Genomic DNA, 24,472 nt, shown 5'->3' with positions numbered 1-24,472 from the left:
TGGGTCACGCTGACATGCTAAACTAGTTTTCAAACAAGTTTTAAGTGCTTCATTTTCCCTTCAGGCTAATAACCTTAATTTCAATTCTTCAACTGGTAGAGTAACTAAAGGTCCTCTCACCCCTCCCAGGGAGGGAGAAGTGGGTGGGGGGGGGGCAGTACAGAGGGTAGGTGAAGTGTGGGCAGCTGAGGCAGGATTTTTTTTTTTAAGCTACAAGAAAGTTAGTAACCTACAATATCAAAGGCACCCTGGACTAGGCTTTCGAACAGTTTTACAAAGTGAATAAAAACACAATAAATAGATACCCCCAATACCCCATTTGTACCATTTAGAAAAGTCTCCTGATCTGGAATGAAGAAGGCTCCTGAGCACATGGCCCCCAACAGCAGAAGTTTAAAGAACCAAAAGCTGGAGGGGAAGGAAAAAAAAAAAAAAAAAAAAGGAAATGTATTTAAATGATATTCAAGGAAGGACAAAAGACTTCTTAGAGGTAAGCGTGTCAATTCACGATTCTGTTCTCTCCAAATGGAGGGGAAGTAATTAAGTGACTGGAGACTGCCTTTTCTCATAATTAGACAGACTTTGGTGTGGCCTCTGATTGTGCAAAACCATTTTGTTGCAGGGGTGGAAGTGACCTGGGGGAAGCTCTTGGTACAAGAAATAAACTCTTATCTCCAAAGCATTTCTCATTATGGTACCAGGTGTTACAAATAGGATTCCAGTTCTTAGGCCACTGTGTGGTGGTAATTATCAGTTCCACCTTCCCTAAAATCAGTGTCAACAATTTCAACTAGAGGAAAGCACTCAGAGGGTCTGAAGAGTGCAAGAGGTCCTGGAATGTTGCTCTGAATATAAGGAATGGTGAAAGGATCCCCAAAAAGACTCACCCATTGTGAATATAGGCTCTACAACTTTTACTGTTGTTGATTTTCAAGGTCAGGAGGCAGAATATAAAGAAGAAACAGGCCATTCCAAAACAGACTCTATATACCGCAGAATACCCCACCAGCTTCTCACAGGTGTCGCCAGCTTTAATGCCTTTACAGATATCCTCGAAAAAAGGGATCTGAAGAAAAAGAGAAAAAGTCATTTGTTAAAACTAGGAAAAGAAGGGCTGCCATGGAGTGTTCTTTCAGCCTACAAGTCAAAATCCAGTGTGAAATACACCATGTGCAGAGAGAAATTAAGACTGAGAAGAAAGTCTCTCTTCCAAAGACCTCTTTCTTTCTCTGAATCTTTCTTAAAAATATAGTGCTCATAACATACCACTCCACCTCCACTTACTCCTAATGAATTCTGAAATCCAGCATCAGAGTTTTAAAAAATGATACTTATAATACACAGGTATATTTTTCTTTATTCATTCATTCATTCATTTTTGCTACGCCGGTCTTAGTTGCGGCATGCGGAATCTATCATGCGGAATCTATCGTTGTGGCCTGCAGATTTCTTAGTTGTGGCCTATGGGATCTAGTTCCCCAACCAGGGATCGAACCCAGGCCTCCTGCATTGGGAGCTCGGAGGCTTACCCACTGGACCACCAGGGAAGTCCCACGGGTATATTTTTCTTGAAATGCATAAATATAGAGAATAATTGCACATATGCCATTATTTATATAGGATAAGCTCCTGACCTGGAAATGAAATCGGTGGGTCAAGTAGTATCTACATTTTAAAATTTCAAGAGATAAAGTCAAATCACACTTTTAAGGGCTGCATTTACATACTACCAGTAATATTTGCGACTGCTCACATTCCCAACCTGAGCACCAAATTTAAAGGTTAAAAACCACTATCTCGTTTTAATGTCCCACTTCCTCATTACTAGTAAGGTTCACATCTTTTCTTAAATTTATGGCCATTTGTATTATTCTCTGTGAATTGGCAGTTAATTGGATTTTTTTCTTGATCCACTGGATCTCTTTATTTACAGACCTTAATCTTCTGATAAATGTTGATAATGGTTTATTCTAGTACAATTAGAAGGTTTTAATGTAAAACCCCACTTACATTATCAGAATAATTAAAATCTTACATTATGAGAACAAGCAGCACGTTTCTATTAATGTCAGAAAATAAGGATTCAGTCAGTGTTTAAAAAAAAAAACTTGCTCTTACCAACATCAAAGTTGAACACTCTTTAGAACAGAAAATAAGTTGAAAATCCCATTACAGCCTTTACTCACAAGACAAAAAAAAACAAAACAAAACAAAACAAAACCAGGAAAAAAATGACATAAAACTAGAGGTAAAACTGAAGCATGATAATTTAGTTCCTTCTCCAGAAAATATCCTAAAGAAACAACAACAGTGGAGGTTATTAAGATTTCCATAAACAGAAGGAAGACTACATTTAATTGCAGTTCATCTTCCTCCACGAGGGTTCCCTCCCTCAGAAAAAAGCTGCAATCATTACTACACCTGAATCTCAAACATGCTTTTCCAAACAAAGCATGTTTTTCAAAATTAGTGTCTCGGGCAAAAAAGCATTAATACTGAGACCCTATTAGGATAGCTCCATTTCCATGAATAGCTATAAAAGATTTCATGGGACTTCCCTGGCGGTCCAGTGGTCAGGCTCTGCACTTCCACTGCAGGGGACACGGGTCTGATCCCTGTCGGGGAACTAAGATCCTGCATGCTACGTGGCGCAGCCAAAAAAAAAAAGATTTCATAAAGAAATGCCAAATATTTTGCAGTCAGCAAGTTCCTGCAACTCCAATTTCTTTTTGATCAGAGCAAGATATAAATGCATAAAGGGAGACACTACTGTATTTTTGACCAAGCCGGGTAAAATACTAAGCCTAATAAAATACAGAATGTCTAGTTAAATTTAAATTTTGGATAAATAATAACTAATTTTTTAATATAACAACACTTGGGACATACTTAGACTAAATATTGCATGGGACATATTTATGCTAAAAAAGCATTCCTTGGCAAGAGATGAAGCTCAAAAGAAGGCAGGTCTTGGTGGGAAGGGCCAGGCGTATGCCATGCTAAGGAGTCTGGCTCCCACTCTGTAAGGGAAACAACTATTTAAGCTGGAACGCCTTTGGCTGCAAAGTGGAGAACATATGGGAAAGGGACAGGTTTGAGGCAGGAGGATAAATTAGAGGGCCACTGGATTAACAGTCCAGATAACAATCGAAGAAGGTAAACTACTAGCAGAGAAAACAGAAATTCTGTGGCTAGAAGTCATAGTTGGCAGGACTGTAGGGATGGCGAGAAAGTGAAGGATGGGGGGAGGGTTCTCTTCTGCTTTTTTAAAGCTGTTTGGGGTGGTGGGGGAGTAGGGTTGGCAGAGGACAAAGAGTAGAACTGAAAAGAACAGATCGGGAGTTTGCTTTTAACATATAGGGTTGGAAGCTCCTTGGAGCATCCCAGTGAGAACGGCTGGTCTGGAAATTGCTTCAGTACAGCGATAAGGTTACAGGATACAGGAAGTGCCCTCACACAGGTAATGAGAAGTCAGGAAGGGCCTTCTGAAGGACCTTGAAGTTTCAGCAGTGTTTCACAGTGAGTGAGCAAACTCACATGGTTAAGATCCTCATATACTGAAGTAATGGGGGACGCCACACAAGTGAACGTTTCAGAGCCTCTAGCAGGAAACAAAAGCTGCACCCGTATTATGAGTGGTACCGATAATAAGGAGGTAACATTGCATTAAATCTGTAAAAGGAGGCGCCATGCCACCTCACTTACTCCGTTTTGTTCATATGGGATTTACTGCTCTGTAATATTCATGGAACTCTTCTCTTCCCTCCCTTCCGTGTCCCACTCTCTCAGCAAAGCTAATCCCTGCTGCACACCGCCGCCCTCACTTCCACTGTAACACGTGCATGGCAGCATCCCTTTCGTCTACACCAGCCCATCTTTCCCGATTAGACTCTTCTCCACCTCCCTACCCCACACCCACTTCTCTCTTCTCCTTCTCAGATCAGTTCAAGAAGAACGCTACTGCCAGCAGGCCTGAACGTCTACCCTACCATTCCGCATAAATCCCCCCTCCCCTAAAACCCTTGTTTACCGCCAGAGGCCCTTAGGCTCATCAAAGGCTGAGTTTGTGGCACTGCATACTTCATCCAAAATATCAGTAGGCAAACAACCCCCTGCTCCAAATACTAAGACCTGCTTTATGCTCTGTGGGTGACTTAGTCATGTAGCCTTCAGTACGTGGTGAATATTTTTAGGCAAAGAACCTCCGAGTTGAACAAGCTGGCAGGATTTAGCGAGGGGAATCTGCTCTGATTAAATATTTGCTGTTCCAAGCTCCATCCCAGTTTTAGAAAAAGAAAACATACATTACACACACAGATACCACACTGTGGGGTAGCGGGGACAGGCCTGCTAAGGGTGTTACCTCTTATGTCTGGTTCTGGGCAACCAAGGACACTGCATCTGTGTTGGTTCTGTACAGACCCAAGGGCAAGGGTTTCTCCCCACCCCTCAGGCAACCAAACTCAAAGCCACAAATTATCAGGAAGAATAAAAAGCTCACATGGACTTCCAACCCTGAGAATTAAATCAGTGAATCGTTGTAAAAAGTGCTCATCACAGCTCCTAATCCACAGTAGCCATTAAGTAAACGTCCTTAACTCTAAGGTACTATTTTATAAAAAGAACTTCTCAGGGAGGGAGTTAGGCACATTACATGAACCCCTGATTGGTTGATGCATTCTGATTTAAACATGGGGGGAGATGAACATCTTAGAACTCAGTAGATGCTCTATTCACTTTACAAAGGATTCATATTGAAAGTTACAGTTGGACCCCTATATCTGCCAGTTCTGCATCTGTGGATTCAACTAACCACAAATGGAAAATATTTTTTTAATTTTTTTTATTTTCCAGGAAGTTCCAAAAAGTGAAACTTGAATTTGTCATGTACCAGTAACTATCTACATAGTATTAGATATTATAAATAATCTAGTGATGATTTAAAGAATATAAGAGGATGTGCCTAAGTAATATGCAATGTCATTTTATATCAGGTACTTGAACATTGGTGGATTTTGGTATCTGATAGCATCCTGGAACCAATCCCCCACAGATACCAACAGACAACCGTACCGGGTAACTTTCAATAAGGTGAATCCTTCCCTGGCACATATATGTAGGCATACATCAGAGATATTGCGGGTTCAGTTCCAGACCACTGCAATAAAGCAAATGTCTCAATAAAGCAAGTCACACAAATCTTTTGGTTTCCCAGTGCATATAAAAATTATGTTTACACTACATTGCAGTCTATTTAGTGTGCAATAGCACTATGTGTTTTTTTTTTTAAAAAGCAGTGTATAGACCTTAATTAAAAAATATTTTATTGTTAAAGTACACTAACCATCATCTGAGCCTTCAGTGAGTCATGGCAGTAACATCAAAGATCACTGATACCATGACAAATATAATAATAATGAAAAAGTTTGAAATATCATGAGAATTACCAAAGTGTGACACAGAGACATGAAGTGAACAATGCTGTTGAGAAAATGGCACCAACAGACTTGCTAGATGCAGCATTCCCACAAACCTTCAATTTGTAAAAGAACGCAGTATTTGCGAAGTGCAACAAAGTAAAGGACAACAAAACAAAACAAGGTATGCCTGTATAAGAATTGAATTCTAAAAAACAGTGCTCACTACCTATCTTTCAGAGACCTAGTTGCCACCCAAAGGAAAATATGTCTGAACTCCCAAATCAGGGAAGACATTTTGAAACATCAACACAAGTATTAAGCTCAAAGAGATGGAAGCTAGAAAATCCCCGTAACTCATCTGTATAGAAGAGATACAGGTACTGTTCTAGGTTATGGAGATTCAAGCAGTGAATAAAACAGGTTAAAAAATCCATGCTAACAAGGAGCTAACTTTCTAGTGAAATACATGCTGTACACACAAAGCCATGTGCGCTCTGCTTTATGGATATTTCAGGCATTTTCATGGTTTAATTTCAACTATCCATGATTTTGCCTTAGGTGGGACACAAGAACCTAATATCCTCCGAAAGACTGAATCCTACCAAACCTATACCCTCAAGATTCTGAGAGCCCCTAGTCACTTGTTCCCCAATCCTAGTTCTGAGAACCTGGCCAGGCAGACATTTCAGTTTCTGGCCCAGCATCCTTCCCATTTTACACTGGACCAGGAATTGGGGGCCCCAAGGAGCAAAGAACTGGGGTATCCACACACTCATTTTCTCCATCCCCACTTCTTCCCAATCACCAAAATGCTTGGTTTGGCTACCTAAAAAGAAGGGCTGATTTTTTTTTTTTTTTTTAACCTTTGAATGATTTACCATGTATTTCAAAAGGCCAGGAAGAGTAAGACATCATACTGTTGAACGTGTCACATTGAATTTATCCCTACATTGTTCTTGCCTAGTCAACCCAGTACATACGAGCTCACACAGCCCAGTATTTATTTGCAACTTAATCAGGAGCTCCGGTACCCTCAGCACAAAGTTTAGGCCATTCAAGTTTCCCCTTCAGGGAGAAGGGGAGAATAACTGCATATGACATGCACAGGGCCACTGAGGTCTACCACAGGCCAGCGAAGCAAAGGACAGCGTGTGGCAGCTCCTGTTCATGTAAATAGGGAACACAGCCACGCTCATTTGCTGGCCTTTTATTTTGGCTGCAGAGTTGAGTAGTTGCTAAAGACCACAAGACCCTCACAGCTGAAACGTGTACTAGCTGGCTCTTTACAGGAAAAGTTCGCCCAGCCCAGGACTAGGAAGTAGAGCAGAGGAGCTGCACTGAACTGCCGCTGAAGCATGAATTAGCATCTCAAAGGCAAATGACAACTGGCGATGACTTACTCTACAGATCATAAGTCAAAGGAGCAGCAGAGACGCGACTGGCGGAACTTGTGCTTTAAGAGAATTAAATCGTACACCTCCCATATGTCATTTTCAGAGCTGCAGCTTAAGGATTTTAAATTATCTGCCTGCAAAAAAAAAAAAAGCTTTGTGGAGGAGGTGGTGGAGGACATGTCTGTGAGTTCAATGCTTTTTTTTCTGTGGGTCAGAAGCCCTCATAGTAGAAAAAAACCTCACATCTGTTATACAAACATGGCTTGTGGAACCAAAAATAAAACCCACACTGATGAAAGCCGGCATGTAGAGAGATAATTTTAGACTTAATTTTAAGACTGTATAAACGGCCTCACTGAAATTTGAAAACCACACCCCCCCAAATACCCAACCTCCCTTGTGATTAAGCTCAACCCTGCTTTAGAGGGCAACACATTCCAGTCCCTTGTACAAACCTCCTTCCTCACCTCGGCTCCCAGTCTCCCATGAGGACGGGGAAAAAGCACTCCTGAGTTCTAACGTCACCCCAAAGGTCAACAGAAGGGACAGCTAAGCTGACACCACCATCTCCAACAGTTGCTAACGGAATTCAGATTATTTTTAACTATGCAGCCTAACGCTGGGGGCACCTTCTTCATACACTTTCCACCTGAGGCCCAGTTCTCGAAGGACAACTGTATGTTACTCACACCCACATCCCCTGCACCTGCCACAGTGCTTAGCACTTACATAGGCAGGAAAGAAAGGAGGGAGGGAGGAAGGGAGGAAGGAATCAATTACGTGACTTAAAAGATATTTTAAAACATGAACTCGGATTACAGCTTAACCAAGTAACACGATCACCCTTTTAAACTCTGTTATCAAGTATCAAGACTCAACTATTCACAATATTTATATTTCCTGCTCCCAGCGATCTGAGGCTACTGGTGTGTATTGTGCTATTTGTTCCCTCTGGCCCCATTTTTATAACAGAGCTGTTTCCAACCATAAGCTCTTGTCTGTCCCATTTATCTGCAGAGGGCTTTGCGGTCCCGTCTATGGACAGTTGCTTAACGGGTGCTTTTGATGGTCACAGAAAAAAGGGTCAGGAAAACTTCAGTTCTCACATCTTATCACTGTACCCCTCCTACAGTTGGATGGATCCTGAAACAGAGATCCTGTTAACATCCGACGCTCCCCCAAAGCTTCTGGGTAACGGATCCTCCAGACCGAGGACGATAACTATTGTTTCTTGTCTTCTGGCTCCTGGCAAGCTCAGTATTACTGGACTAGGATCAAACCTCTTTGTCTCTGGTTCAGACTCAAAAAGGCTCTCACAGCAGGGTTTACATTAGTTCAAATCACTGCCTGTAGAACCAAACTATTTCCCACCATCACTCTCCCCGCATTCACTGAGCGCAGGAGGTTGGGGCCTGAGCCATGAGAGAAGCGAGGGATGGGAGGGCTGCGGGGACTGTTTTCTCCAGGTGGTGTTACGCCTGGATGAACTTGAGACCTAAGATAAAACTGTTTGGAAACATGTGTCCCCAGAGTCACCCCAACTTAGAGAGGAGGGGACCCACAAGATTTAAGAGGTGGAACCTCACTGCCAGCGCACCCCAGGGAAGCTCTGATCAGGCCACGGTGAGAATTTTCCCTCCGTGTTCTACAAAGAACTTGAAGTTCAATGGCCCAGGCCCACCTTTAACCTCAGAAACACACTCGCTGATACACTGGACACATATAAGGTACAACAGTACAAAGAACTCAGCTGCTGTTCAGAGCGAGGACTTTTGAAAAGCATTCTATCTCAGCTGGATTAAAAAAAAAATACTCCAGACTCAAATAACTGGGTCAGCAATTTTTTCTTTGGCGCTAATTCAGCACTTGTTCTAACACAAAAGCATAAAATGTCAGCTGAGAATGGAGAGCTCTACTCCCTAGAACTTCAATGCATGATAGCAACACCTGATGCTGGGTCTCAGGTACACAGTTCTCTTAACATTCAACCAGTAAAGACCAAGATCAAAACAAGAGCCAGACTTTCCAGCTTCAGCATGAATACCTGTCATTCTATGCTGCGACAAACTACATGGTGTTTGGGATCAAACTGGAATATTTTTCGTTGCTGCTGTTTGTTTACTTTGAAAAGATGGTCACGCCAAACACAACTTGAAGGCAGGTTCTATTTCACATGCAACGCCAACGAATAAATAAATACTGGATCTGTGGTTGCTCCTATTTTCTGTTTCAGACTAGCCATCATCCCTAGAGCCCAGCTTCTGGCTTTACAAAGGGAAGGAGGCAAGTGGGGAAGATAAGCTAAGAAAGCCACTGAGGGCCCGAGGTGGTACTAGTTCGAGAGGAAATACTTCTCCCTCACCACCAAGTCCAGAAGAAAGATCAGGAATGAAGAGGAAGGATAAGTTTGCTAAGGCTTCTCCTGCTACTTCTGTGAACATCTGAGCAACAGCCAAACCCAGTCGTACAGGCCGGAGGGGCACCCCTGGCTGGGGACCAGCAGTCCTGGGTCCTCGTCCCAGCTCTACCTGGTGTCACGGCCTTGGACAAGCCACCTCACTGCCCTGCGCCACATCCTCTCATCTGCCAAACGAGGGCGTTGGTTAGGATTATAACTTAAGATTCTTCCACTTTAAAATAATGTTTTATCCAAATTATACTCTAAAAAGAGAGCAATATTTTCTCTGCATGACACTTAACACCGCATAGCATCTGCTGTCTCTTCACTGGGCAGAACACTTATGAATAGGAGCTGCATCCTTTTTTCCATTTCTTATCTGTTTAACTAGATCCTTTAACTAGTAACTTTGTTTCATGTATTTTTTTTTTTACCCCCTGTGACTGGCACAGGAATGGGAATGGGAGGGCTTTCCCAAAACCAATACTTATTCTAATGTTTTCATATTCCTAATACTGTAGGTTAAAAAAAGTAGAGTAGCTCATTACCAAATTTCAGCATCTCTAACATGCTGGATCAAAGCTCTGTCAACTCTAGGAACCACTGAAGTATGGTCAAATGTCACTGTGAACTGACCACAGGGTGTACTCAGGAGAGCATTTTGAAATCTAAGTCGTCTCTAAGGAAAGTAGCTTCTGTGTTCATCTATAGTTGCTACACTGTGGGAACTCCAGAATTTGAAAATGGAGTATCATCTGGGAGACATACAAGTACAAACAGCATCCTCATGGGGTCACCCATGGGATTAGTCATCTGTAGAAAGAAGTCTGAGGGGAAGTGAATGTGTGAAGCTAGGGACACGGGGACAATCCAAGTCTAAATAAGACAACTGGAACAGGACATCAAGGAGCCTGGTGGGGTCGAATCAGGACTGCCTGAATGCAGAGCAGAAACCCAACCCTTTTATGACCTGCGTGGGGAAAGTATGTGGTCAGCACTGGACCTAGAAAAAAGGGGGAGAATGGATCTGTCCCCAGCACTGTCCTGAGAAAAGTGTGCCTCAACCAGCAGATAAACATTAGGAATAACCAAAGCCGGAAATGAAAGCACGGCCTAGGGAAAGCAGGCAAAGGAGAAGGGCTCAGGCCAGGAAATGACCACTACACTCAGCGGGGATGGATAACCAGATGTGGATATGGCCTCGGAACGAGCCTGGCTATAAACAGTCCTCCTTTATTTCATTTTCATCCATCTACTTCCACATAATCTTATGTTAATACAGCTAATATACATGAATTTCCCATTACCACATCTCCTTCTTCTTTTTTTTTTTTTTTTTTAAGATTTTTACTGATTGATTGATTGCTATGTTGGGTCTTTGTTTCTGTGCTAGGGCTTTCTCTAGTTGCGGCAAGCGGGGGCCACTCTTCACCGCGGTGCGCGGGCCTCTCACTATCGCGGCCTCTCTCTTGTTGCGGAGCACAGGCTCCAGACGCGCAGGCTCAGTAGTTGTGGCTCACGGGCCTAGTTGCTCCGCGGCATGTGGGATCTTCCCAGACCAGGGCTCGAACCCGTGTCCCCTGCATTAGCAGGCAGATTCTCAACCACTGTGCCACCAGGGAAGCCCCCTTCTCCTTCTAATGAACAGTGAAAATGACTGAGAAATACAGAGCAAAGCTAATTTATATATCCCCTCTAGGGAATGTGTTGAGAGAGACTCGGTTTTCTGAATAAATAGAGAAAAGTCCTTTAAGCCCATCCTGCTACCTCTGTTCCAGGGGCCTAAATCCACAGTTGGTAGCCTCAACATCCATCCCTGTTCCCCTTCCCTGGCAAATTTTGGACTTCATGATAACTGTAGAAATCGCAGGTAGAATACCTACTTAAGATTTTTTTAAAGGGGTGGGGGGAGGTGATGACTGTAACTTGGGAATGTAACTGAAGGAGGGGCAGATTTAGATACAATCAGTGTCCCACCTCCACTTAGTCCTGAAACTGAGTGGTCCATTGAGTCCAGTGGACCAAAGTGACCAGAACAATTTCTAAATAGTTACTTGGATAAAAATGCCAGATTCCAGCGTACCAAGGGTAGAGGAGTGACGGCAGAGACAGGCTTCTCGAGCCCCGGCCTGGGGCTGTGCGTGAACATCTGCAGAGACCACCCGAGCACACTCAGCAACCTCCCTACTGCTCACCGCCAGGGGTGGGTAAGACGCCTGGTGTCCGTTCTGACATTTACAGCCTTTTCAGAAACTCGTGAACTCAAAAGAGTTTAAGCTATTTCAGGAGTTTCAAATCCAAATGTTATTCTTGGGGGGCAAGAAGTAAGGGTAAATGTATGGGACCTGATGTAAGTAAACATCCAGTGATGGGGCCTGTGGCGAGCTACAGCATGCCAGCCCCTTCTGCAGGCAGCCAAATGCACATTAAAAAAAGAAAACTCTGCTGGCCAAACAAGAGCCTGTAAGCCAACTTAACAATGCCTGAGCTAGGAGACTTCCAGGCGCACCTGAAGTCTCTGGGTGTGGCACTGCCTAGTGGGGGAGGCTGGGGCATCAGGGGTTCTACCATCAAGAGCTGGTTTTCATTAAGTCCAGGGAGAGAATGGAATTCAGAAGCTGCTTTTAAGACACTGAGGAGACTGCAGCCCTCAGCCCCCCTCACCTCTGGGTCCTGTCAGATCTCGTCCAACCCTCCTTTGAAGCCCACTCTACCCTGCAACATTATCATCCTGTGCTGAAAAGAACGGAAAAGCTCTTTTCATCCAATCATAGGAATGGTTCAATTTCCACATTCTTACTCACTCAGGGGAAAACTGACCCAAACCCACCAGCAGAAAATAATGTATAAAGCAAACCACGTCTCCAAAAGAGATTCAGTAAGAGTACAAACAAAACGTTAGCACCTTGTAAAACAACTGAAGGAACAAAAAAAGATTGCTATCAAAAACAGAGATCATAGTAGCTTCTCGTCTCAATACAAGGAATGATTCTTCAAGATTTAAAATTCAAGCAAAGAAACACACTAAGGGCTTCCCTGGTGGCGCAGTGGTTGAGCGTCAGCTTGCCAATGCAGGGCACGCGGGTTTGAGCCCTGCTCTGGGAAGATCCCACATGCCGTGGAGCAACTAGATCCGTGAGCCACAACTACTGAGCTCTGCGCGTCTGGAGCCTGTGCTCCGCAACAACAGAGGCCGCGATAGAGAGAGGCCAGCGCACCGCGATGAAGAGCGGCCCCCGCTTGCCGCAACTAGAGAAAGCCCTTGCATAGAAACGAAGACCCAACACAGCTAAAAATAAATAAATAATAAAAATAAAGGAATTCCTTTAAAAAAAAAATCTATAAAAAAAAAAAAAAGAAAAGAAACACACTAAAACAACAACACAAACACGTCTTCCGCGATGTGGAAGATATGTTTTGGTTCTGGAAGAAAAAAAAAAAACACGCAAAGATTCAGGTGCTACCTACCACCCATGTCGATGACTCAGAGCAGCCTGGGCACCACGGGGAACGCGGGATGGAGAAAATGGATTCTTCCGCTCAAGAACCTTAAGGGCTCTTCTTCCCTCGGCCTGGCACACAGCTCGCAGGGAAGAAGCCCTGAGGGCCACATAGATGCCCTATCCTCCCTTTTCCAGTGCAGGCTTAGTCTTAGGGGCTCCTATCCCACAGGAAACAAGAAGAGCCTTCCTTTCTCCTCCCTCCCCGAATGCCCGCGCAGCTCCCTAGGACGCCCAAACTCAAAGTGTCATCGCTGGTCTCCACACAGAAGTTACACCTTGATTTAGCGGTGCCAGTCAGGAGGCCTAAATCTCTCGCCCATTCTGTGGTTGCTGTTCTAATTCTAAAATGCATTTTTAATCCCCACAAGCATCAAATATCTCGAGACTGTTCCTGCGTGAATTACATGGTCACTGACAAGAATGACCTGCAATAAAATGGCTGGTATGTTTTGAGATGGGAAAAATGCTCCAGGAGAAGACAGAAATCGCGTCCCATTCAACCAGCACAGCAGAGCCAAAGTTCTCACGGGAAAGAGGAGTTTCCCGAGAGAGAAGAGGCGGGACGAAGTCTGGCCCAGCAGCTCTCTGCAGTTCCCTCTCGCTCAAACTACAACACAGGCCGCATTGGGAAGCCAAGGCAAAAACTGAAAACAACTGAAAAGGCGCTGCCCTGTGTTCAAAATCCGCACACCAAAGGCCACGTGGCTCCGGACGGAGCCCTGGCCACCGCGCAGGAAGGCAAGGATGCCCGGTAGGAGGCAATTCCGCTCTCCCATCTGGGCTGTTGCAAGGATATGTGCTTGCCCTCTTCCTGTCACACCCTCAACCATCTCCCCAGGCCAACGAGGAGGGAGGACTGCAGCAGAAGCCCAGTGTGCATCCCCCAAGGGACCTTTCAGCGCCGCCCTCAAGCACCGCCTGAGGGTGAGGCCAGCCTCTATTCTATAGGCCCAGAAACAAGCTGACTTGGTGACCAGCTGGCTGGCCCCCTGTGAGGCCTTAGACATGGGAAAGTGTTGGTTTCGCCAACAGGGGCCTCACTCCCTATGCAGGAAGCCCAGCCAAACCATTTTCAAATAAGTACCTTCAGGGGACAGGCATAGAAACATTTACAAGAGCCTCTGTGAGGCCTCAGGGTTGCTCCTTCCCTCTCTCCCTCCCTTCCTCCTTCCCTCTGCTCTGACCCCAAGTCACACTGCACACACACCACTGCTGGGCTCACCTCCCTAAGTATCTCGGCCTGTTTCTATGACAACAGCCTCCTACTCAGGAATCTATAATGGCTTCCCACTTGCCATGAGACCACGGCCAAATGCCTCACCTCGGCACTGAAATTCCTGCAAGTCATTCTAGCTGCCCATGTCTCCTCCCTCTCCTTCTACACATGCCTTGTCCTTATTCTACCTACAGAGCCTAGTCACTAAGAACTCAGTCAGCCTGGATTCAAATCCCAACTCCACCACTTAGAGCTGGAGACCTTGGGCAAGGTACTTAAATGACTCAGTACCTCAGTTTCCTCATCTGTAGAGCAGGGATAATACTGCTCAGGTGAGTACAGTGGTCATGAACTGAGATGATAACGTAAAACGCTTAGAATAAAACCTGGTACATGGTTATCACCCAACAGATATTAGCAACTGAAATATTCATCATTATCACACAAGTCACTTCTTCCACGAAGCCTTCCCTAGCAACACCAGTCAACACCTTCTGTTTCCCTTCTTTCTTTTCTTTTTTTAAAATCTTCTGTTTCTTAAATGTTCTATGAACAGTCAGATACTGACTGGAGTTGTTAGGGACTGTTCCATGAGGCAGGTTACTTGGATGGTAATCAAATGTTAAAATTATTATTATGAAAGTCATACCCTAAAATAGGTCCCGTGGTTCCCAAATTATCTTTACCTCCAGTAACAATGTTTCTGATGGGTTCATCTCTAAGAGGTACTATACATTTGTAGTTTCAGACTGTGTTTCTGGGATCCAAAGCCTAATGCTACGGAGACTGAAAGCTTCTTAAGAGCACCACCATGGACACACTGGCAGTTCCTATCACAGTGACACACTGGGGCCTTTTTTTTTTTTTTTTTTTAATTTTTCCTTCCTTCCTTCCTTCCTTCCTTCCTCTCTCCCTCCCTCCTTCCCTCCCTCCATCCTTCCTTCCTTCCTTCTTTATTTATGGCTATGTTGGGTCTTCGTTGCTGTGAGCAGGCTTTCTCTAGTTGCGGTGAGCCGGGGGCTACTCTTCGTTGCCGTGTGCGGACCTCTCATTGTCGTGGCTTCTCTTGTTGCGGAGCACGGGCTCTAGACGCGCAGGCTTCAGTAGTTGTGGCACGCGGGCTCAGTAGTTGTGGCTCGCGGGCTCTAGAGCGCAGGCTCAGTAGTTGTGGTGCACGGGCTTAGTTGTTCCGTGGCATGTGGGATCTTCCCAGACCAGGGCTCGAACCTGTGCCCCCTGCACTGGCAGGCGGATTCTTAACCACTGTGCCACCAGGGAAGCCCCAACTGGGTCCTTAAGCCAATGCTTGTTCATTTAAAAAGAGAACATTAAGTTACCTGAAGAGCTAATGTAAGAAGTGGGAGATTAAACAGACCTTCAGAATAAGAGTTAAAATCTACCCTTTCAAGTATTCCTCCTCTCAAACTTCTTATCACAAACATTTAAGATTAAACCAAGTTAAGAAGAAGAGAAGAGTGGAAAACACCACCGAGATGGAGTAGGACCTGGTGTAGACGAACAAGGCAGCCTTAGCCCTTGGTCTCCCTGCCTCCAAACTTCCACAGCACCTCATGCATCCTCCCATAAGACACAACTGCTACCTGGTTTTAAGCCTCAGAAGACTTTATACCTGTCTCTGGGTTAGAAGCTCCTTTTCTCTCAAGTTTGAATGCCCCATGGCTCCCACTGCAGGGCCTTACTGAGCAGAGATCCACTTTTTAAAGCAATCAGAGGAGAATCTAAATTTCACAAGTTTTCACATTAGTTCCAGTATATTCCAGATCATACCACCACAGTTATAAAAGCATTACCCAACAGAAAGCTTCAAAGGGACTACTTTAACTAACGGATAAGAATATAACAAGTGCTTCTAAAAACATGGTTGTTCTGAAGCCCTTGAGTGCATTTAACATAGTCTGTAGTTTCAGCAGAAGGTTGGGGAGAACAAACACTTCCTCAGGAGTTGCTCCTGGTGATGCCATCTCCATGCTTCCAGTAGGGCACTGCCCTGACCTCGCCCCCTCCTCACCCTGCTGGCCCCAGGAAGATGCAGTGCTCAGCACTAAGGCTGTGGGGCAAATGGGGCCTGGCTGGCTAGCCTTTCTTCTCCCGCTTTCCCTCCGAGGAGAGCTGCCCCCAGAGAACACGCCTGCAGCTCTTCCCAGCAAACTGTGCCCCTGCAGAGCAAGTGCTCCCTGGCTCAGGTGGGGTCCCCAGATGGGTTAAGTCTGACTCATTTTGGGGTTCAGTAGTAGGAAGACCACTTCCTTGCAGATACAAGTCACAATGTCTTACATCAACTTCCGGGGGGATAAAGGTGATGTTTGGCATCTACCCGCTGACATTGTAGTCTTTTTTGTCAATTTGTTCAAAACCTCAGAGGGGAAGGATGGTGTTATTTATTGGGCTCCCTCAGAACCCCCAACACCTCCCCCCATAATCAGGCCTACTATGAGGAAATTCCAGAAAAAGGCCCTATATGTGTCTCTATCAGCATCACGTACCAGGGATACCTTTGTAGACACTGCCCAGGAAATGGCTCGAAGCAAATCCATCCCTCACCCCTGGAGACACCCACCCCACAAGTGACATGTCCAGAAAAGTAAAACTTGTCCAGTAGCCCACTCCTCATTATCTGTGGGATTATGTAGGCTTAACCATACTGGCCACATTAAATGTTTATATATAACAGCTGCTACTAGAGACACTGGCAGACAGCCTTAGGACAAGGGAAGAGAACAAAAGTCTACAAGAAAAGACTACACATCTAATCAGGAACGGCCATCAACAAGGCTAAGATGGGACTTCCCTGGCGGTCCAGTGGCTAAGACTCCGTGCTTCCACTGCAGTGGGTGTGGGTTTGATCCCTGGTTAGGGAACCAAGATCAGGGAACCAAGATCCCGCATGCCATACGGCGTGGCCAAAAAGGAAAACAAACAAACAAACAAACAAAAAACCCCAAATGAGGCCAAGACAACACACACAATCTTCTCCACCAAAAGCATCAGATGGCATCTGTCCTTCTGCTACAGATAGAGATGGTGAAGGGTTCGCCCACTTGGAAGCGCTGAAGAGGCTTCAGGGAAGTTTAGGGAGAGCGGGTATAACCCTAAATCACCCTGGGGTGGGTGGGCCCCACCCTCTAAACGGAGTGTTTCCCACACACCCTCATCAACCGTTCATCAGGAGTAGGAAGAGTGGAAGGGGTGACTTACATGCTCCCTCATCTCGTTGGCCACGGTGTTGGACATCATGATGCAGCAGACGACGACGACCAGGATGAAGTAGAGCGCGTACATGAAGCGGGTGCTCCGGGACTGGCGGATCTTGGGGCAGCAGCCGCAGCAGTAGGAGCAGCCAGCATTCCCACAGCAGCAGGCCAACTAGGAAAGGAACACAGAACATCCTCTCGGAGCCTCTCCTTCACAAACCTGCTTACCCCAGACCTCCGCAGGTGAGCTACCATTCTTCCAAGGCGTCCTGCCCATAGGACACGTGTGAACAGCTGAGTGCGTGAACAAAGTTTTCGCCAGAATTGGTCTGACATTGTCTTTAATGAACATGATGGCTTGGGAGATGCCCAATACTTAAACAGAAAAGGCACACTTCACCTGAAGCACTGTGAGCACTTAGACAAAAACCAATTAGGGAAGAGCAAGAGAAGAAGCCAAGAACTAGAAAAAGGACTAAGTGAAGTGGGAAGGACGGAATACCAAGAAGTTGGGCCCAAGAAAGGGACCTGTCAAAATCCATGAGCCAAAGAATGAACTGCATGGGGTGGGGGTGGGGGGGTAACTTGAAGCACAAAAGGCACAGGTGCCTCTTACACGTGTGTTGTTGACCACAGCTTCACGCCCCTAAGGGTAGGCTTTAGGCTAATGAGTGGGGCAGGATTGGGCTTTACTGGTCAATGCAACCGGACATAATTTTATTTGAGAATATTAAATGAAATAGGGGATTAAGTTTTCAGGTTTGGGTCTGGTGTTAATTTTTGTTTTTCTTCTTAAAGAGTTTGTTTTTTTAGAGTAGTTTTAGGTTTACAATAAAACTGAGGGGAAGGCACAGAGATTTTCCATATGCCCCCTACTCCTACACATGTATAGCCTCCCCCATTATCAATATCAGTCACCAGAACGGTACATTTTGGGTTCACTCTTGGTGTCGTATATTGAACAGGTTTAGATAAATGTATAATGACATATATGCAACATTATGTATCAGAGTATTTTCACTGCCCTAAAAGGAAACTAGATCTTTCGTAAGCCTGGGTTTGGGGCCTGGCTCTGCCACTACCAGCTGTGAGCATTTTCAAGACTCAGACTCCTCATGTTTTAAAGTGAGGGTGCTAACAGCACGTAGTGTACTCGGTGGTCTCTCGGACAACCTAATCAGACACACCTGGTGTTAGGGAGGGATATCCGTTTAGCAAATAGGGAATAATACAAAAGAGATTACCATAAACCACGAATAACAACCAAACCTACATGTATTAACACTATATATAAAACATACCAATGCAATCTCTTGATAATGATTTAGCAGGAAGTTCAGAGCTTTGCATGGCTGCAAAACAAGCATCAATTAGAAGGCTACACTATAAACATCACTTACAGTAAGAAGAGATCACAGGTGTAAGACCACAACAGGTTATAATCATAATGACGTTAGGACGGATCTTGGAAACATACGCATTTCCCGAGATAGTTCATCTACTTCATGGAACCGCCATTGTTGGAGCCCTTTGTCATTCTGTACTATTTCATTACTTAAAATTTCTTAATGTACTCCCTCCATCTTACATTCAGTTTTCTAAGCCATTTTTCTCAAGACTCTTCTTGCCTCAGAAGGCTGGGCTACTGCTTTGCAAGACAAGCTATTCTATCGGGCTGAGCTAACAGATCACACGAGTGGGATCCTAACACTGCTGCCTGTGTGGTGTTCTTATAGGCCACCTTCCTTTACAGTTCACTCATCCACATTCCCTGTCCCTGATTTTATTGATCCCTTTCCACTCATATGCCCCAGTTTTTCTTTTCTCTCCCTCCCCCGCTCCCTCTTCTCCGCTCCCACTGGCTTAGCTGGCTTCTGGCCCAGACCCGCCTCCCTCCTCCTCTGCCTGCCAAATTCTTTCCAAACTGCCTCATTCATCGGTTGCTAACTCTTTAAGCTCTACGGTCTTAGATAACCAGTTTTACTGTATTTCAGATGTGATCAAATATTTATCCTATCTGGAAAAAGAAATATTTAGAAGCAGTTGATACATCCCATGAGAGAACCTACCCATAGCAGAATCAACATTTACACTTACTATCTCCACAGAGGGGAAAAATGAACACATACAGACATAATGTCAGCCTAATTGGTCATTTAAAGACATATAGTGACAGAGGAATGTGATCATGGAAAACGTGAAGAGAAAATCACATTGGTTTAATCCTACCCTGTCGTTAAAGCCACGTGTCATTGTATGGATCTAATTTTGTAAACTCTCCTTATTTTTCACTTTCACCCTACATATAGTGCCATGATATTTATATGTGTGTACACATATATACAGACAAGTGTACATGCATACACACATGCCTAATATTAGAATCAAAGAGCACTTCTCTACTAGCCTAAAAGTTATTTATGAAAGCAAACTATGCCAATCACCAATACCATAGTACAAGTGCATTATCTTAAGCTAAACGCTGATATGGAAGTGGAAATTCAAAACAGCATCCACACAAGCAATGTTATGTTAGCAGTGAGGAAAATCTCACAGCCCTGCTGACTTACTACTTCTTTCCGGAAGAGCATAATTTAGAATAAAATGGGTTTACCTTTTATTCCTTGCCACTTACAGCTTTATTACTGTGAGCATGTCACTCCCCTACTCTTCACCCTCAAAACTGGAGAAAGCAACTCCTGGCCAACCTAACTTCTGGGGCTGTCACAAGCTTGGAGAGAAGCGCCTCTGTCTTGTTACCCCCAACTCCAGAGGACCTAAACATTTTACTGAACAAGTCAAGGTATAAAAAACAAAGGTAGCATGTACAACACCAAGAGTGAACCCTAATGTAAACTATGGACTTTAAATAATAATGATGTGTCCATGTAGGTTCACTGGTTGTAACAAATGTACCACTCTGGCGAGGGACGTGAATAATGCGGAAAGCTGTGCGTGTGCAGGGGCAGAGGGTATACGGGAAATCTCTGTACCTTTCTCTCAATTTTGCTGTGAACCTAAAATATCCCTTAAAAATAAAGTCTATCAAAAAACAAACAACAACATATGAACAAAACAGTGCCCATCAACGGCTCAATAAATGTTGAATGAATAATATATGATAAAGTCATAACAGCAACACTCCTCAAACAAAAGGGCTGGCAATCCCACTCCACAGGGCCAAGGACACAAGTCATGTGCTGCACTCTGAATTTCTCACACCCACATTGTATCACAAAGAGTTCATTATTAAGGGCTTTAATTTGTAGATACTGCACACAATCTTTTTCCACAAGAAATTAGTATACATTCAAGAGGGACCCAAGACAATCTTTTGGGAGGACGATGCTTGCAATTCTTCTAGAAGTTCATCCTGCAGATATACGTACACAAGGGCACAGAGACTTAGGTATAAGGTTGTTCATTAAAAGCATAAAAACGGGGACTTCCTTGGTGGCGCAGTGGTTAAGAATCCGCCTGCCAATGCAGGGGACACGGGTTCGAGCCCTCGTCTGGGAAGATCTCACATGCCGCGGAGCAACTAAGCCTGTGCACCACAACTACTGAGCCTGCGCTCTAGAGCCCACGAGCCACAACTACTGAGCCCATGTGCCACAACTACTGAAGCCTGCACGCCTAGAGCCCATGCTCCACAAAAGAAGCCACCGCAAAGAGAAGCCTGCGCACTGCAACGAAGAGTAGCCCCTGCTTGCCGCAACTAGAGAAAGCCTGCTCACAGCAATGAAGACTCAACGTAGCCAAAGATAAATAACATTAAAAAAAAAAAAAAAGCATAAAAGAAGGTCTTTTTCTCCAGCTACACAGGGGCGGAATAAATGAACTATGGACTATCCATACAATAGGACATAGTTTAAAAGAATAAGTCAGTGTTATGGGCTGAACTGTGTCCCTGCCCCAGCCCCTCCAGTCATATGTTGGAAGTCCTAACCCCCTGTATCTCCAAACATGACTTTATTTAGACAGAGGGCCCTTAAAGAGGTAGTTAAGATTCAATAAGGTCACTGGGGTGGATCCTAATCCAATATGACTGGTGTCCTTGTACGAAGAAGAGATTAGGACACAGAGACACACAGAAAGAAGACCATGTGAAGACACAGGGAGAAGACAGCCATCTACAAGTTAAGGAGAGAAGCCTCCTTAATCTCAGACTTCTAGCTCCCAGATCTGTGAGAAATTAAATTTCTGTTGCTTACACTACCTGGTCTGTGGTACTTGGGTTATGACAGCTCCAGCAAACTAAGACAGCCAGTATGCCTGGATATTTTATACGTATGCATATCTCTGTACGTGGGGAATATGTGTGTGGACACAAGACCGCTAACATCGACCACCTGGGCCTAGATGAGTGCGCCTAGATGTGGGGAGGAAACTAAGACAGCCATGTCTCACTGTTCTGCTCTCTTTTTCTGATTAGAAAAAGAAAACAGACTATTTAAGAAAAGTAACTAAGTTTCAAGATAACCATATAGAAGTATTTGCAATGTGGTATTGACTTGTGTGATTTCTTTCTTTCTCAAGAAACTTCCCCTCCCCCAAATATACTGAAAAAGAAAAATTTCAAAGAGCCGTTCACACCCTCTATCTAACTTCCTTCAAAATAGCAACAGCGTGGATAGCAAAGGCTTTTCTAAATAGAAGGTGCTTTGTCTTTGCCGGGGCAGAGTCCAAATGAAAGGACTAGCCAGCCTCTTGCTGCTACCTGGAGCTGGGCCTCCCCCTTAGTGTTAGTTTTCTTTTCCTATCTAAGGTGCACGCGCCCGCACACACACACAAACACACACACACACACACACCACCACAACCACAGTAAATAAATACACAGTCTCTCTCCTTGTCCTCCCCACTGGCCTTGGGCTGACAGTTCTTCTAAGGACTGATGCCAGGCACGTGACGAAGTGATCACAGAAGCGAAACATGAGCTAGGGCTGGTAGTAACTTCCGGGTTCTTTTGTTAAACTAAAAAGCACAATTCCTTTATTACCTAGAATTCCCTGCTGACAACACCACCAACTGGAAATAGCAAAGAATCAGGAAGAAAGCCAAAGAGATGTCATAGAATCAGCACAAACACATGTCCATGTATCTTGTGAGAGTTCCCCTCTTCCCCCCTCGGGGCTTTTTTTCACAGTTCCAACAGGCTTGCTTAGGCCCACTGGTGGGAAGAGTACAGGTCTGAGAAGCAGAAGGCCTGGATTCTAACTCTGGGCAGCTCTGGGTCTTGGTTTTCCTCACTTGCACATTGAAGGAGCCTAGGCAGATGACAGATGGCAGGTAAACAGGTTTCATCTGACGCTCAACTCATTGGCAGTGGCCGTCTTGACGTAGGTTCTAAGGCTGAATGTCTCAATCCACGGGGAGAATGCAAGGACCAATGGGCACCATGTGCATGGTGGCACCCACGCTACAGTCTGGTCATCCCTGTAAGAGGTGATCTGATTGATCCCTACCATCCACAAATTCTTAGACATTGAAAAATGACCTGCAAGAGGCAAGCACACTGGGTTAAACCCAAAGCAAGAAGAAAGAGAGAAAAATCCATCAGAAAGAGAAGAATTAAAAAGTGGAGCAGTCAAAAGCTCTTCAAGCAGGCACGGGTTCTATGAGCATCCCTCCACTGCTTCCTGGGCTACATTCTGCGATGTTCAGCTCCTACGGCAGTGAGATAACTCACATTCATCATAATGGCTCAGGCACCCCCATTAACTCGGGTTCCCTTCATTCCATTTAGGAAGGCAAACAAGTTGCGTAGGACACTTCTGTCCCAAGAATCACCCCAAACACGGATCACATTTTTTTCAGTTCCAATGCTTTAGTTTGGGGGAGTGTAAATCCCTCAGCAAAGTGGAAAACATTCATTCATTCAGACTTATTCCTCGAGAGCTCTGGACAGCCTAGTTGGCTCTAGCACGTCAAAACTAAGTTCAAACTGCAAAAGCAAAGATTGCTTCAAATCTGACATGGACCTTCATTCAGTCCCTTTTCCTAACTTGGAAATGCAGGAGCCCTAGCAGAACTGAAGAAAGACCTAAGGAATTGTCTGTTAACTACAATAATTACAATATTGTCCCTTAATAAATGGTGAGGAGGCGGGGCAGCAGTAAGGAAGTTCCTAAAAAACTGAAGTTGTTGAAGCTGCTGGAAGCAGAACCCAGGTGTTCCTGTGCGAGCTGAGGGGGGGGGGGGTTTAATACCAAGGAAACAAGAAAAACACACAAGACATAAAACCAGGTTCAGAACATTTTATTAAAGTGAACGGTGCTCTCTATCTTTTAATATCCATTTCCACATCTTTCGGTAACACACAATACTACTCATGCCATGTCACAGCCCACTTTCCTTCCTTCTCCTTTGAGGTTTTAGGATTATCTATGAATCACCAGCGGTCAGCAGAGAGGTAAGGAACAACTGACTCTACTTTGATAGCAGTATTTATTTAAATTCTGGACTACATAACCAATATTTTGCAGCTCATTCTCCTCACTAGATGCTCAGAAACAGCTTTCCACTGAGCTTATACAGACCTTTTTCTCCGCTACAGTCAGGAGGCAGAGGGAGTGGTAAATAGCAACTCTTGCCACCGTGGCACCATGTGCTGCCCTTTACCGGTAGCTATACGAGAGAATAATGCGACTTGAAAGCTAGGAGAATAAGAACACGCAGTTCCTCTGCTCAATAAAGGCGTATTTTACTGCACAAGAAATATAGGTGGCAGGTAGTCGTTAATTCGCAAAAGGATTGTGTTTTAGAAACCTCAACACATATTATACATGTGTTAGTAAGTTGGTTTGTTTGGAGCTTACAGTGGATTTCTCCCACACAAAAGAATATAGGGCAACCTAGTAAAGTTTACTTAAGCCATAATAATATTAGCTAACCATAGCTAACACTTATTAATCCCTTGCTCTTTGCAAGGTACTACAACTTTTTATATCATTAGCTGTTATATCAACCCCACCTGACAGAGCTGGTGAGTGGCAGAGCCAGGATTTGAATCTGTAGGCTCTTTGCCACTCTGCTCTATTCACTGCTGGTATATACAGAGGGTGCACTGGACAGACAACACCGGCCTGAAACCCTGGTTTCCTACAGAAGGGAAATTGGCTGTGTGGGAAGGAAGCAGCAAGTGAGGAAGCAGTTTTTCTCTCCTGCCCTCAGGGGTACAGTCAGCATTCAACAGATATCTGAAGAAGGCACCTCCCTCTGTGTGCCCCCTCCTCTCTCCTGGCAACCTCTGGCTTCACTGGATCTGGATGACCTCTATTAGAGCCCTGCCAGAGCAGCTCAACCACTCCCATTACCAAGCTCCCC

General features: G+C 44.6%; 1 protein-coding gene across 3 annotated transcripts in view; it reads right to left on the bottom strand.

The window, feature by feature from the left end:
- Positions 1–24,472, bottom strand: part of SERINC5 (serine incorporator 5) — an 83,781-nt gene that overhangs the window by 28,910 nt on the left and 30,399 nt on the right. For all 3 annotated transcript variants that reach the window (XM_082458172.1, XM_082458171.1, XM_082458173.1), the window contains 3 exons: positions 17,148–17,315; positions 888–1,066; positions 326–408 (listed from right to left, as the gene is read on the bottom strand). In XM_082458172.1, coding sequence (XP_082314298.1) covers positions 326–408; positions 888–1,066; positions 17,148–17,231 — 346 coding nt within the window. In that variant the 5' untranslated portion in view covers positions 17,232–17,315. The remainder of the gene's footprint in view (positions 1–325; positions 409–887; positions 1,067–17,147; positions 17,316–24,472) is intronic.

The sequence above is a fragment of the Balaenoptera physalus genome (genome assembly GCF_965194825.1).
Source record: "Balaenoptera physalus genome assembly, chromosome: 3".
Taxonomy (NCBI): domain Eukaryota; kingdom Metazoa; phylum Chordata; class Mammalia; order Artiodactyla; family Balaenopteridae; genus Balaenoptera; species Balaenoptera physalus.
The sequence above is the reverse complement of the archived record's forward strand: the minus strand, read 5'-3'. Positions and strand labels throughout refer to the sequence as shown.